Source organism: Hyperoodon ampullatus (genome assembly GCF_949752795.1).
Source record: "Hyperoodon ampullatus genome assembly, chromosome: 9".
NCBI lineage: Eukaryota > Metazoa > Chordata > Mammalia > Artiodactyla > Ziphiidae > Hyperoodon > Hyperoodon ampullatus.
In genome coordinates, this window is record NC_136922.1 from 5,938,076 (window position 1) to 5,953,021 (window position 14,946).

Below are 14,946 nucleotides of genomic sequence, written 5' to 3' on the forward strand. Positions count from 1 at the left end.
TTTTTCCAAGGTTCTGGATCATCTTCACTACCATTATTCTTAATTCTTTTTCTGGAAGGTTGCCTATCTCCACTTCATTTAGTTGTTTTTCAGGGATTTTATCTTGTTCCTTCATCTGGTACATAGCCCTCTGCCTTTTCATCTTGTCTGTCTTTCTGTGAATGTGGTTTTCATTCCACAGGCTGCAGGATTGTAGTTCTTCTTGCTTCTGCTGTCTGCCCTCTGGTGGATGAGGCTATCTAAGAGGCTTGTGTAAGAGGCTTGTTTCCTGATGGGAGCTACTCGTAGTGGGTAGAGCTGACTGTTTCCCTGGTGAGCAGAGCTCAGTAAAACTTTAATCCACTTGACTGCTGATGGGTGGGGCTGTGTTTCCTCCCTGTTGGTTGTTTGGCCTGAGGCAACTCAACACTGGAGCCTACCTGGGCTCTTTGGTGGGGCTAATGACAGAGTCTGGGAGGGCTCACGCCAAGGAGTAGTTCCCAGAACCTCTGCTGCCTGTGTCCTTGTCCCCATGGTGAGCCACAGCCATCCCCCGCCTCTGCAGGAGACCCTCCAACACTACCAGGTAGGTCTGGTTCAGTCTCCCCTGGGGTCACTGCCCCTTCCCCTGGGTCTTGATGTGCACACTACTTTGTGTGTGCCCTCCAAGAGTGGAGTCTCTGTTTTCCCCAGTCCTGTCGAAGTCCTGCAATCAAAGCCCACTAGGCTTCAAAGTCTGTTTCTCTAGGAATTCCTCCTCCCGTTGCCGGACCCCCAGGTTGGGAAGCCTGGCGTGGGGCTCAGAACCTTCACTCCAGTGGGTGGACTTCTGTGGTCTAAGTGTTCTCCAGTCTGTGGGTCACCCACCCAGCAGTTATGGGATTTGATTTTAACTGTGATTGTGCCCCTCCTACTGTCTCATTGTGGCTTCTCCTTTGTCTTTGGATGTGGGGTATCTTTTTTGGTGAGTTACCGTGTCTGTCTGTCGATGATTGTCCAGCAGCTAGTTGTGATTCTGGTGTTCTCAGAAGAGGGAGTAAGAGCATGTCTTTGTACTCCACCATCTTGGTTCCTCCTCCGAAGACTTTCATCTTAAAAGTAAATTCTGTCTGTATTTCTAACATGTTAGACTAGAATGTGCAAAAATATTTAAGAAACTTATTGAGTAATTTTTCCTGGAAGTTTATTTTTGAAGTAGAATCATTCTTCAAAGGTATTTTCATAGAATTTCCTGGCTTTTGATTCACTGTTATGATTTCATAAGTTAAAGTTATGTTGAAATCAATACCTTCATATCTTAATATGCTCTCAAAGATGTAAATATGAAATGTGTCTAAATATTTAGCATTCAGAGTTCTTAATTTAGTTAGTATTTACATAATTAATGGTTTCTATAATGTAATTAATGGTTTCTGTTTTAAGTGAAGAATTTCTTTTCATTAGTAACTCATGGGATTAACAGTTTGATGCTTTGACTTTGACATTGTGGTCACACCATCTTTATATAAATAGAATATTCATTTTCTAGGTGGTAGAGAGTTTAATCTATTAATCTGTTTACAAAAGAAGATACTGTTAAGCAGAATATAATTAATCATTGGATATTGTGATTAGGGAATCAGCAAGATGAAGAGGCAACAACATGGTTGGGGAATCTTCTTTTCTACTCTAGGGAATTCTGTTAAGTAGCTGGATGATATTAGATTTCTCCTTACCTGCTTGTCAACTGAGGTAAATGGTAACACTCTGTTCATTATAGAAATGTAACAGGGGTAAAAGGGAATGTAACAAGAAATGGGAGAGCGATAATAGATGCTATGCAGAAGTTAAATGCTTATTACTTTAAAAAATGTAGCTTTATATTTATATTACTTTTGTAAAAGTAATATTACTTTTTAAAAGTAATATAACTATTTTATAAATGTAATATAATTACTTTTCAAATAAAGCTATTTATTTTTATTTCATATTTTCTGGTTTTATTTAGAGTTGCCTTATTCCCTCAATGATGAAGTGTTGTAACTAAATCAGTTACCACAGTTATGTCAGCAACCTGAGATTGTTATTATTTTGGGGGAAAAAAACCCTTTTTTTTCTTAGTAGAAGGAAATATACTTGACTATAGAATGTACTGTCGGTAGAGACTGTGGACCCCCTTTTACCCACCTACTGGAGATTGTAAATAAGAAGCTATTTTTTTATAAGACAGTGGTTAATTACATTCATTTTCAAAGATACAGAATAAACTCTAAGGGGATTTCTAATCTTAGGGTGACTTTCAGTATTTTATTAACAGATTTTCAAGTGAAGTACTATTGTTTCACAAACATGAATGGTGAAAGACTATTAAAAAATTTTTACCTTACAAATCTGTTCCATTAGCAATCAAGAATTAACACTTTAAGTTATGCTTGCACTTGAAGGATAAATTATTGGTTATTGTTTCCCCAAATAGAAATCAGATGGTTTTGTAATACTAATTACAGAGAGAGTGATGGGTAGTGGCTATGTTCTTTTCTTGTCTGTGAGCTGCACAGAGGAAAGGGAAGCTAAAAACTCATAAGGGAGGTAGCCAAGTGTTGGCTTCTTCTCTAGAATGAAGAAGAATGGCATAAAAGACCATTCATTATTTGCTACTGCGCACTCTCAATATGCAACATAGAGCTGCTGCTTTTTTTTTTTTTCCTGAAGACATCATTAATGTCTTTATGTCTAGAGCAGTGGTTCTCAGCTGGGAGCAGTTTTGTCCCCCAGAAGACATTTGTCAATACTTGGGAACATGTGTGATTGTCACAGCTGGAGGGAGAGGGGGTGAGTGCTCCTGGCATCTAGTGTATAGAGGCTGAGGATGCTGCTAAACATCTCGTAGTGCACAGGACGTCACCCCACAACAAAGAATTATCTGGTGAAAATGTCCATAGTGCTGAGCTTGCTCTAGAAAAACTGAAGAAGTTGAGGTAAGAATAATGGTCTGAAATTCTTTAAATGAATACAAAGTTGTAAAAAATTGGATCTCAGCATTGATAGCTAGCAATGTTACTTTATAAAAGCCATTTGTTAATAAGGTATGATGGTTAAGGGCAAATTGAACTGCTGCTTTTTTTTTTTTTTTTTTTTGGTCATACGTGGGCCTCTCACTGCTGCGGCCTCTCCCGTTGCGGAGCACAGGCTCCGGACGCGCAGGCTTAGCGGCCATGGCTCACTGGCCCAGTCGCTCCGCGGCATGTGGGATCTTCCCGGACCGGGGCACGAACCCGTGTCCCCTGCATAGGCAGGCGGACTCTCACACTGCGCCACCAGGGAAGCCCCTGAACTGCTGCTTTTAAAAATTCTTTTGTTGGCAGTGAAATGAATTTAGGTCGTTTGGGGTTAGGGACATTAAACAAGCCACTCACTCAGCCTATGGTTAATTAGTTTTTAATTTAATTTTAATAAAATCTGGTATGATCTCTTTTACTTTTAATTGCATATGAATTTTCTGGTCAAAATACATATGCAATTCATATACAGTTCCAGATATTCAAAGGGAAACAAGAGAGTTTAATAAGTTACTTCTGGAATTAAAGACAAACAAAAAGCCAAGTAGGTAGCTTTTATACATATCTTAATATTCTTAATGTTTTTTTGTTTTCATTCTAAGTATTCTAAGAGACTCTTAAAACTTACCATATGTGTGAGATGTCTCCAACCTAAAAACTGAAGAATTCTTGATGTGAGTCTTTTTCAGGCTCACCTTGGTCTTCGTTAGAGTTGTTTTCCCTATTCCAGCAATGACCCCTAGTATTTCACTTGTAGTTTTGGTTAAAAATAATCATCTGTTCCTATGTGTACTATGGAGAAAGTGAACAGGTGTGTTTATGGTTGTCACTTGTTCTGTTCCTTCTTACATTTTTAATATGTTGCTCAAAAGTGTCACCGTCAAATTTTTGTTACTAGGAACCAGGGCAAGTAGCAGTATATGCTGTGGAAGGGTCGTCAATTCTGACTTAATTCTTCCTAAATAATCCTCAAGATACTGTCCCATTTGAAACCTGATGCTGTCCCAGCTAAGAAGCTATATCGTATCAAATAGAATGAATAGAAGGAGAAGGGAATGTGTTATCAAACTCTTGTGTTTGATGTTAGAAGGCCCGTTTAATGTAGTTAAACAGGAAGTTTAATGTAGTTTAATGTAGTGCACAGGAAAAGCATGCACTGTAAATCTGAGAACAAGACATTGTATATGCGTCTGTGCATTTATGTGTATTTGCCTATATGTACATAATTACGTGTGTACATGTATACATATATATGTATATGTATGTGTGTGTGTGTGTGTGTGTGTGTGTGTGTGTATACATTCGGATCATGTTGGTAGTAAACAAGCCTATGTTATAGTTTGAATTCTTCCTATGTACTAATTGCTGTAGTAGGCACTGGAAGTTCTGAGCTAGGAGTCAGTCTAAAACAGCTTGGCGTTGACTCCATAGTAAAATACAAACCAATACCCTGAATTTTATAGCTCTTCATAATAGTATCTCAATTTGCTTTTCAGTATTGTCCAATAATTCCCTGTATGACACACATTGAGATTTCTTTCTCTCCTAATTAATGCACATTTCATCTGAAGTGTGGCTGTAATACCATCTTTCACCATGTTTTTGACCATCATAACCCATGTGATTTAATTTCCTCTGAATTCTGACAGCACAGTTTTCTCTACCTCTAATACTCTTCCTCATATTGATCATTACCTTACTTTGTGTATTTATTATTAGAATCTAATTATCATTTAGGTGTTGTGTTTTTATTTCATTATGTAACTGCATAGGTCCTTACATAGCCTCGTTTGTTTTTGGTTCAGAGTAGATATTGATTTTAAAATACAAGGAAGCCCTCGTTAAAGTAAGCATTCACATTCCTAGAAAAGCCTGACATGGTACCAGTGTCACTGTCCATTCATTCATTCATGTCATCAGTATTTACTGAGTGCTCACTGCATGCCAGGCACTATACTATGTGCTGGACTGTACCAGTGAACAAAATGGGCAAAAGTCTCTGTCCTCTTGACACTAACATTGTGGTTAAGAGAAGTAGGAAATACATAATAAACACGATACTTATATGTTAGATGATGTTTGCATATTCTTAAAGGTAGCAAAATAGAAATCTGAAGCCATAAAAATTTCAAAGGTAGTATGGTGGAGGAGGGAGGTCCAAGAGGGAGGGGATGTATGTATACGTGTAGCTGATTCACTTCATTGTACAGCAGAAACTAACACAACATTGTAAAGCAAGTATACCCCAATTAAAAAAAAAAAAAAAACTAGGTTATTGGGGAAAGAAAAAAAAGGAAGGGGGCTGTAATTGACCTAAAATGAAGTTGTAGACTATCAAATTTGATTCTTTTAATGATATTAATGTAATGCCTTTCATCTTATGAGATGAGTGCTTATATCTTCATAAATTTACGCAAACTGTATTGGATTAATATATTTCAGCAGTTGATGTTGGCATTCCTTTTTTACCCAACTGTTAGCTGACGTAACTGGCAGTATCATAGAGCTAATGCATTTTAAAAGATTGACTTTTGTTTAAGAGATTGCATTATTCACTTTTTTAATCAAAGGGGAAGAGGAGAGAGTTTGAAGAGCTTAGGGGTTAACTAGGAAATACTGCATATTTTTTATGGCAAAGTTCACTTTTTAAAATTCAGCTAATTTTCAAAGGAGGAAGGTAGGTGTTGGTTTTTTTCTTTGTTTTTGGTAAAATAGATTCCAATATCAATTCAGATTTAGTGTCACTAGTTACTCTTTACCTTAGGTAAAGGACTCTTCCCATATCTCAACATCTCTCTGTGTTGGCCAGCTTAGATGATGATGAGATTTATGGTGAATTAAAAGAAAGACTTTAGGGCTTCCCTGGTGGCGCAGTGGTTGAGAGTCCGCCTGCCGATGCAGGGGACACGGGTTCGTGCCCCGGTCTGGGAAGATCCCACATGCCGCGGAGCGGCTGGGCCCGTGAGCCATGGCCACTGAGCCTGTGCTCCGGAGCCTGTGCTCCGCAAGGGGAGAGGCCACAACAGTGAGAGGCCCGCCTACCGCAAAAAAAAAAAAAAAAAAAAAAAAGAAAGACTTTACTTTTGAATCGTAAAATTTCTTAAGGGAACTTTCATCCTTGAAAGTGACCAAGAAAGAAAATTATATCATACTTTTGTGTTAATACATCTATTAGAAACAACACTTTCTAAGTTGCTAAGGAACATGTATTTCAAAAGACTATGGAACACTTAATAAAGAAAAGAAAAAAAAAAAACATCCCACATTGCAAAGTTCAACTAAAAGTAAAACTGATTTTGTGAATATCTAAAGCAGTTGAGGGGACAGTGAATCTCTTTTCCTGCCTGCATTAGTATTGAAGTTATATGAATTTAGCCAATAAAGATGGTGAAGTTAGAATGATGATGAGGGTTATATTGTAACATTTTCTCTGAATCCCACCTTTCATTACTATAAGGTGGAATCATATTTATTCACCCAATTCATATATATTTTTGTACAGTGTGCCCTCTATGCTTTATATTTTTAGCTCTTCTGTCTAAAATTTCTTTTCAGAATCCTATACAATTATGAAGGTTATAATGGGAGTCCTGAGATAATTTCATTATATCATAAAGTCTAATGGAAATTGTACATTTCTCACGATAGAGTTCATTTTTCATTTCAGTGAAGTGAATCTGGTGACTAATGAAATGGACATGCAAAGTAGTAATTAATATATAATGTTAATCACAACTTACAAAAATGCTTCTTAGCATTTTTAGTTTTATGGCAGAGTGAATCACTTGGGGAGTGTATCATAGAACTACCCGTAAAAGAAAAATAAAGGTAGTACATTTAAGGGAACTCAGGAAGAGCCTGGGTTTCGGCAAGAATTCAAGGCATTTAGAAGATAGATAGTTTGGGCAGTGGAAGGGAAGGTCCCGAGCCAAGGCAGCCCCAAAGACTGAGTATTGTTTGCCTCTCAGCTGGGGGCTCTTCACAGCTAACTCACTGTGTTAGTTTTCTCTTGTTAGTGTGACAAATTACTATATATTTATTGACATAACACAGATTTATTATGTTACAGTGCTATAGATCAGAAGTCCTTTCCTTAGCTCATGGCCCCTTTCCTCCCTCTTGAAAGCCAGCAACACGGGCTGATTTCTTCTCACGCTGCCATCTCTCTGGTTTTCTCTTGCATGGTTACATTTTCCTCTTCCATTTTTAGGACCTTTGTGATTACATTGTACTCACCAGGACAATACAGGATAATCTCTTTAAGTGCAGCTGATTAGCAAAACTTCTGCAAACTTAATTCCCCTTTGCCATGTAACAACATAGTCACAGGTTCTAGAGACTAGGATGTGAGTATCTTTGGAAGGTCATTATTCTACCGACCACAGCCGTCACTTACGTCACTCAGTAGCATCTGAAGACTGTTTTCCTTCTTTCCTCTTTTCACTTTTGATGCTGTTTCTGCCCTTGATCCATCCAACTGTCATCCTATGGTGAGAGAATCTGATTGGTTCAATATATTATCCTTGCTTATATGGACCCTTTGGACCTGACTCCTCACAGGCCATTAATTCAGAAACTAGCTGCTTCAAGGTCTGACATGCCCTGATACAATGAGGTAGGGGCCAAGGGCAAGGTCTTACATTAGAATATTGCTACCCATTTGTAAGGAAACTCCTGTTTCATCAGGGACTGTCCAAGGAGAAACGTCCTTCAGAAAGATGGCAGAGGTCTTGATGACTTGTCCAGGACAAGTTCCATCGGAGGGAAGTAAATGTAAAAGCATTGAGGGAAGGGGCTGTCAAAATTTTCACATTTAAAATTTAATATGCAGAAATTTGACTTTGTTTCTCTTTAGGGAACTTAACTTACCATGCGCTGCCATTCTCTCTCCCAGGAGGGGAAAAAAATTAGTCTCAGCATTTCAAGGTTAGTCTCTTTCAGTTTAAAACAGCCTCTTGTGGTCAATTATGTATTCAATAAATTATAAGTTCCAACTCTCTTTCAATATTCTCTGATTTCCTTAACTTTTCTCCTGGACATCTGGGTGTAAGGGGAAACTTATGCGGCAAGATATCTCTTCTGTTCTCTTGATACGGTTATTAATGTAATTGCTGCTAAGAACTTGGCCAGTCTCTCCAGCCTGTGTAGGGTGCCTCAGCTATGGATGATTGTCACCATCGTCCTTTAGCTGGACCTCTGCTTCCCACTGTCCATCTCTGTCTCTGCATTGGGATTCCCCCTGACCCCGCACCGAGACAGTCTCCTAGCAGACATACTGATCCTTAATTCTTAGCTACCTTTCTTGTTCATCCTAAGGGGCTTTCCTATTTCTCTACATCCTGCTGAAGCCGAGGAAGGTCCTGGGCCTACAGTGGCCCTGCAGACTCCCTTTATCTAAACGTGACACATTATCATGTCACCTGCTGCTCTAGGCAGTGGTTTGCTCCTGAATGATGTGAAATGGGATTTAAACTCCCTCCACTCTGATATTCCAAAGCCTGAAACCTACTGTTCTCACTAATACAGTTTGTTAATTAAAGGTATTTTTTAGATTTCTTAAAGTGAGTAAATGATGTATGTGAAACACCTCAGAGTAGCTGCCTGAATGTGATTGCTAATATAATCGTCTAGGTCATCCAAAACTTGGAAGCCTATCTAGCTTTTAGTAAACACCTCTGGGGTATTGGTATTATTTCATGGCATAATTCCATGGTGTAATACTAAGTATTATGACTACTGAAACATTTCTTTAGCTATGTTTACTAAGCGATTATATCCATGAGTGATGTCACTTTTTAGCTATTACATTATGACGTAATTTTAAAATGTATTATTCTGAAAAACCATGAACTTATTTAGAGCAAAGAGACTTAGAAAGAAGTTTCCAGTGAAAAGGGTAGGGAAACCACAGTCTGTTTTCATCCCAACAAAACTTGGCCTGTGAATTTAGTAGTGAAAGAACATTAAAGCCAGTTAATTAAGATTGTAGGAAAGAAGGAATGTACAAGCAACAGGTATTCTTTTTGTCAAAACTAGTGTCAAGGGTGGCAGTGAGAAGGTTTGAACTATACAAAAAATTAAAGCATATTAATATACAGTCAGGAGGAAAAAGATCCTGTCTTGAATTCTCTTTATGTGCTACGTTCTTTCTAGTAGAAGAAATGGAAGCCAATGTCACATAACGTGTGAGGAGTTGGCATGTGATTTGAATTGAGCTCTATCTGGTGCCAGAAACTCATATTATTTCCACCATGCTGTTTTTCTTGCAGGAAAAACATAGGGTAAAATGGTAAAGCAGATAATTAATTTTTTAAAAAGGAAAAAAAAGCTAGGAAGAGGAAAAGAAAAGATACTTTAGACTCTTTAAAATATTCATATGTTAAGATGTTAAATATTGTAGAAATGTGGTTTATTTTAGTGGTGGAAAGAATTATAAATATCTGTAAATTATGGAAATATATCATCTTAAGCATCCACGTGAAACCTTCTACTCTGAAAATTGTTTACTAAACATACACCAGGAGACTTTTTGAGAGCCTTCACAGTATCTCATGCAACAAAAAAGAATGTTGCATTCTTTGAAACCAGAAGCAAGGTCCAGTTCTTTTGGTGGGGGCAGTTATATGGTTCTAATTCATTTTTATAACAAAGAAAACATTTCAAATGTGGTTTTATACATAAAAAAGTAAACAGTAGGATATTTACATTGGGGATCTAGACTTAAGCTTCCTTTGCTTTATTTATTATAGTTTATTTGCAACCTAGACCTTATTTTTTATTTTCTACGCATTTAAAAATTACACTATAAACAACTTGTGAGAATATTCTGTATCTATTTGAGAAAATATACATATACTTGAACTAAAATTGTTTCTTCTGATTTATAATTCATTCATTCTTTATAGCACCTGTAATGTGTCTGGCATACATAGATAATGACTAATAAATTCCATTAACTGTAGTATATAATACGAAGTAGAGATTGTGCGTCCTGAACTAATCTTTACCAACTCTCAATTCTATTCGAGCTCCTATACCACAGGAAGGAGGTTAGACTTCAGACAGAAATAGACAAGATATTAATGGTACAAAGCACAAGTGCCTTTCACACCAATTAGCTATATCCGTTTTGCTGCAAAGAACTAAATATCCTGGATCAGTTAAAGTGATGTTGAGGTTTATCTGTTTGTACTCCAAAATCAATTAATCTATTCAGGAGTACATGTTCCTGGATGGCATTTTAGGCTGAAATGAAAGAGGCAGCCTTGGGTTGGAGGCAGTTCTTCATGGATAACCTGGGTCTTTAAAAATAGGACTCAATAATCTACTCATCAGTAGAAGAAAGCAGAAGCAATCCAATAATATGCAGGAATCCTGAATGAAACTAAACATGGGAGTTTTATATGACTAAGTTATTGTGCCTTGAATAATTGGAATGAAAACCTACAAGGTCAAAATTCAAACAAATGTGAGAAAAGCCTCACGGTTTGAAAAGGATTATTTTAGCAGTAAGAGTTTGATTGAAATCTGAAAAAACTATTGATTCGTTTATTAATTTAATTATAGTTAATTGTTTTTAATTTATTAATTAAAATATTGGTATGGGGCTTCCCTGGTGGCGCAGTGGTTGAGAGTCCGCCTGCCGATGCAGGGGACACGGGTTCGTGCCCCGGTCTGGGAAGATCCCACATGCCGCGGAGCGGTTGGGCCCGTGAGCCATGGCCGTTGAGCCTGGCGTCCGGAGCCTGTGCTCCGCAATGGGAGAGGCCACAACAGTGAGAGGCCCACGTACAGCAAAAAAAAAAAAAAAAAAAAAAAAAAAAAAAAAAAAAAAAATATTGGTATGTTTTTAATCAGTTAAATAAAAATGTATAACTTCATGTAAAACCAAAATACTTAAAAAAATAAATATTAGCATATGTATTTGTGAACTTTTTTTTTTTTTTTTTTTTGCGGTACGCAGGCCTCTCACTGTTGTGGCCTCTCCCGTTGCGGAGCACAGGCTCCGGATGCGCAGGCTCAGCGGCCATGGCTCACGGGCCCAGCCGCTCCGCCGCATGTGGGATCCTCCCGGACTGGGGCGCGAACCCGTGTCCCCTGCATCGGCAGGCGGACTCTCAACCACTGCGCCACCAGGGAAGCCCTTTGTGAACTTTAAAGCCAGTGTTCAGCAGCAGCATCCATGCTCAGCTGGGAACAGGCTGTAGAACCTGTTGGTAGTAACACAGAATGCTGGCGTCATGCCAGTAAAAAGCAGGGTTGAACTGGTTTCTTCTTGTGCCTGGTTTCACTTCTCATAAGACAGTAGAAACCTGCCAGTCCCTGGCTTTCAAAGATGGTTTAGTCATGCATGTGCAACCCATCTGTTGGATGCATAAGGGATTTCCTTCTCAGCTCAGCCCTCCAGTCACAAACACAGTCACTGTTTTTTTTTTTTTTTTTCCCCTCCTTTCTTTAATTCTTTCTCTCTTGCCAGGAGAGTACAAGCTTGGTAAACCAGGTGCATCTTATTGCCACTCTGGGGAATTCCTTCCATAAACACTGACGTAAGCCAGAAACGTAGTTGTTTTCCTATTGCCGTGTAGCTTACTTTCAGTATAGTTTTATTTGGTGAGTTAAAAACAAAAAATTCAACTTCATAATAAAAATGTTTATACTATTACAGCTTTAACCAAACTTTAATGTAGAGCTCAGTGACCTTCCTCTTCTCTGTGAAGTGAAGCTCCCTGGGTCAGCAGGATGAACCTGAGCAGGGGAGGGGTTTCATTCTCCGGGTCTCTCTTTCTGGTCATAAAGCTTAGCGGCATAGTCTTTAGCCTCAGTGATTGCAGCGAGGGAAAAAGTGCAAGTCTCCCTCATCACAGTATCGCGTTCCCCTTCCCCCGACCTTTGTTCACTGCACACATCCTCCAGGTTTGACCTCCTGTGCTTAAATTCTTCTGTTTTCTAGAATGGCCTCCCTCTTTCTTTAAAATGCTGAAGGCAGTTAATACCAGGTTTTGAGGTTGGGGGTACAACTTCAGGTCACAAAATTGCATACACAAACCACTGTGGTACAAGATGTTTTACAACCTGTTAACGTGACACACTATTTTGGTGAGGTTGTGGTCTTACAGCAAATTGATATTTATATATATATATTTCGGACACACCTAAACTCAGAAAAGATCAAGATGAAGAAAGGAAAGGGGTTGCTCTTCAAATCAGTTGTTTATGGTTTTAAATATATTCTAATGAGCATTTAGGAGCCAAATAAGCAATTATTGTTCTTATTAATTTTATTTTCCCTTCATACAGATTTATGAGAAATACCAAGATTTGTATACTGTGGAACCAAATAATGCACGCCAGCTGGTGGAAATTGCAGCCAGGGATATTGAGAAACTTCTGAGCAACAGATCCAAAGCCCTGGTGGTGAGTTTAAATTGTATCTGCTCATTTTATTATTTTCCATTTCTCATTTATTATTTATCTTTCATGTTTTATTTGGAGGTTTTCTTTAGTATGCTTTCTTTACCTGATAAACTGTTTTCAGTGATATGTTCATAAAAGATGAACTGTGAACACCAAATAATGAGTTAGCTTATATCTAATTATTAGTTTATTTTTTATATTAGGTGATTTAAATACAGAGAAATCGTAATTTAATTGGTACATACATCTTTTTATACATATATAAGGTATGATGCATAATAATCATGTTTAAGTAGATCATACAATGTAAAACCCATGAATATTGCCAGCATCCTTAAAGCTGCCTTTGTAGTACTTTCCTATCTCATCACCCTGCCTCCCTGCCAGAGGTAGCCAATATGCTAGACATTTCATTACTCATTTCTTTGCTCTCTAAAAGTAGCTGTACCTCACATAAATGTTTTGCTAAACATGTGTTAGCTTGCTTGTTTATCAGCTTCATTAAAATCACATTATGCTATATGTAGTCATCAGCCACTTGCATTCTTCTGTCAACATTATGTTTGCATGATTTATCTAGATGTTTGTGCTTAACTTTAATTCATTTTTATTCATGGTAAAGTACTATTTTCTGAGGATATATCTTAATTTATTCATTTATTCTTTGCTGGTAAATTATTATTTGGATTGTTTCCAAATAGGTGCTACCATGAACAGGGTGGCTACATTTTCCTGGAACAGGTCTCCTGGTACACATGTGCAAGAATATCTGTAGGGTCAGTACATGATAGTAGAATTACCTGACTGTAGGGTATTCACAAAATCACCTTTATACAAGTATGAAAATGACTTTCCCAAATAGTTGCATCAATTTAGACCTCCACTAGAAGTATTTGAGTCTGCATTGGTCCATATTCTGGCCGATAAGTGGCAATATCAGACTTCTTAATTATAGGTAACCAAAAGGGTACCAAATGGTACCTCTGCTTCTTACTGATGAGGTGGACATCTTGTTTTATATTCACTGACCATTCTTGTTTCCTCATCAGTGACATATCTCTTCATACCTTTTGCACATTTTAATTGTATAAATTGATTTGTAAGTTAACTATTCTTGATGGTAATTTATTTAAGTTACATGTGATGCAAATATCTTTTTCCAGTTTGTGACTTGTCTTTTCATTGTCTTTATGGTATATTTTGATAAAGTAAGTTCTCAATTTTGATGCAAAGTCAACTTTAAAAAAATTATTAGTATTTTGGGGTGTGTTTTGTTTAAGAAGGGCTTCCTTACCCTGAGGTTATAAATATTTTTTAAGTATTCTAAAGGTTCCATTTCTTTCAGATTTATTTAACCCACCTGAAGCTAATATTAGTACATAGTTTTTTAAAATAATTTTATAAATTTATTTATTTTTGGCGGCTTTGGTTCTTCGTTGCTATGCGCGGCTTTCTCTAGTTATGGCAAGTGGGGGCTACTCTTTGATGTGGTGCGTGGGCTTCTCATTGCGGTGGCTTCTCTTGCTGCGGAGCATGGGCTCCAGGGTGCACGGGCTTCAGTAGTTGTGGCACGTGGGCTCAGTAGTTGTGGCTCACAGGCTCTAGAGCGCAGGCTCAGTAGTTGTGTTGCACGGGTTTAGTTGCTCCAGGGCATGTGGGATCTTCCCGGACCAGGCCTTGAACCTATGTCCCCTGCATTGGCAGGCAGATTCTTAACCACTGAGCCACCAGGGAAGCCTTAGTATATAGTTTTAAGTTGCAATACAAATTAATTTTTTTTCTAATCAGCTTTCCTGGGGCCATTTATTAAATAGTTTACCTTCCCCCAGTGAAACCCATTTATCAAGCTGGTAGACACACCTTCAAACCATGTTCCTCTTCAAAAGGATCTTGAATATTCTTGAACCTTCATACTGTATCTAAATTTTAGATTCAGCATGCTATTATGCAAAAAAATCTTTACTGGGATTTTGAATGGTATTGCATTGACTCAGACCAAATTTGGAAGAATTGATATCATTATGATATTTTGTCTTTCTATTGATAAACATGATATTCTTTCCACTTAGCTACTTTAATGCCATTTAATCAAGTTTAAAAATTTCTTCATAAAGTTCTTATGCATCTTTTGTTAGAGATAATGCTGCAGCTGAAGTTTAGCTCCTCTTATTCTACAGATCTCAGCACTGTTACAGGTGTTTGTTCCAGGATAACTCTGAATTCCCTGTTTACTTATCACTTACAGCTCAGATTTTTAGCTTAATGTATTATATATATATCTTGGCACTCAGAAATTTTCCTTGTTTTGTTTTGGCCCTTATACATTTTTATGTTTCTTAAAATATCCAGGATCTTGTTGAAATAGGAGAGGCCTTTGGAATATTTGGTATGCCATATTGCCAGAAGTTGAAACACTTAATTTCTTTTTAATTGATGTATAGTTGATTTACAGTGTTGTGCTAATTTCTGCTGTACAGCAAAGTGTCTCAGTTATACACATATATACCCTTTTTTG

At 37.7% G+C, this 14,946-nt stretch overlaps 1 protein-coding gene across 6 annotated transcripts in view; it reads left to right on the forward strand.

Annotated features, from left to right (window-relative positions):
• CACNA2D1 (calcium voltage-gated channel auxiliary subunit alpha2delta 1) overlaps positions 1-14,946 on the forward strand; it is a gene marked incomplete at both ends in the record, with an annotated part of 496,553 nt that overhangs the window by 101,105 nt on the left and 380,502 nt on the right. For all 6 annotated transcript variants that reach the window (XM_079711931.1, XM_079711932.1, XM_079711933.1 and 3 more), the window contains one exon: positions 12,315-12,431. In XM_079711931.1, coding sequence (XP_079568057.1) covers positions 12,315-12,431 — 117 coding nt within the window. The remainder of the gene's footprint in view (positions 1-12,314; positions 12,432-14,946) is intronic.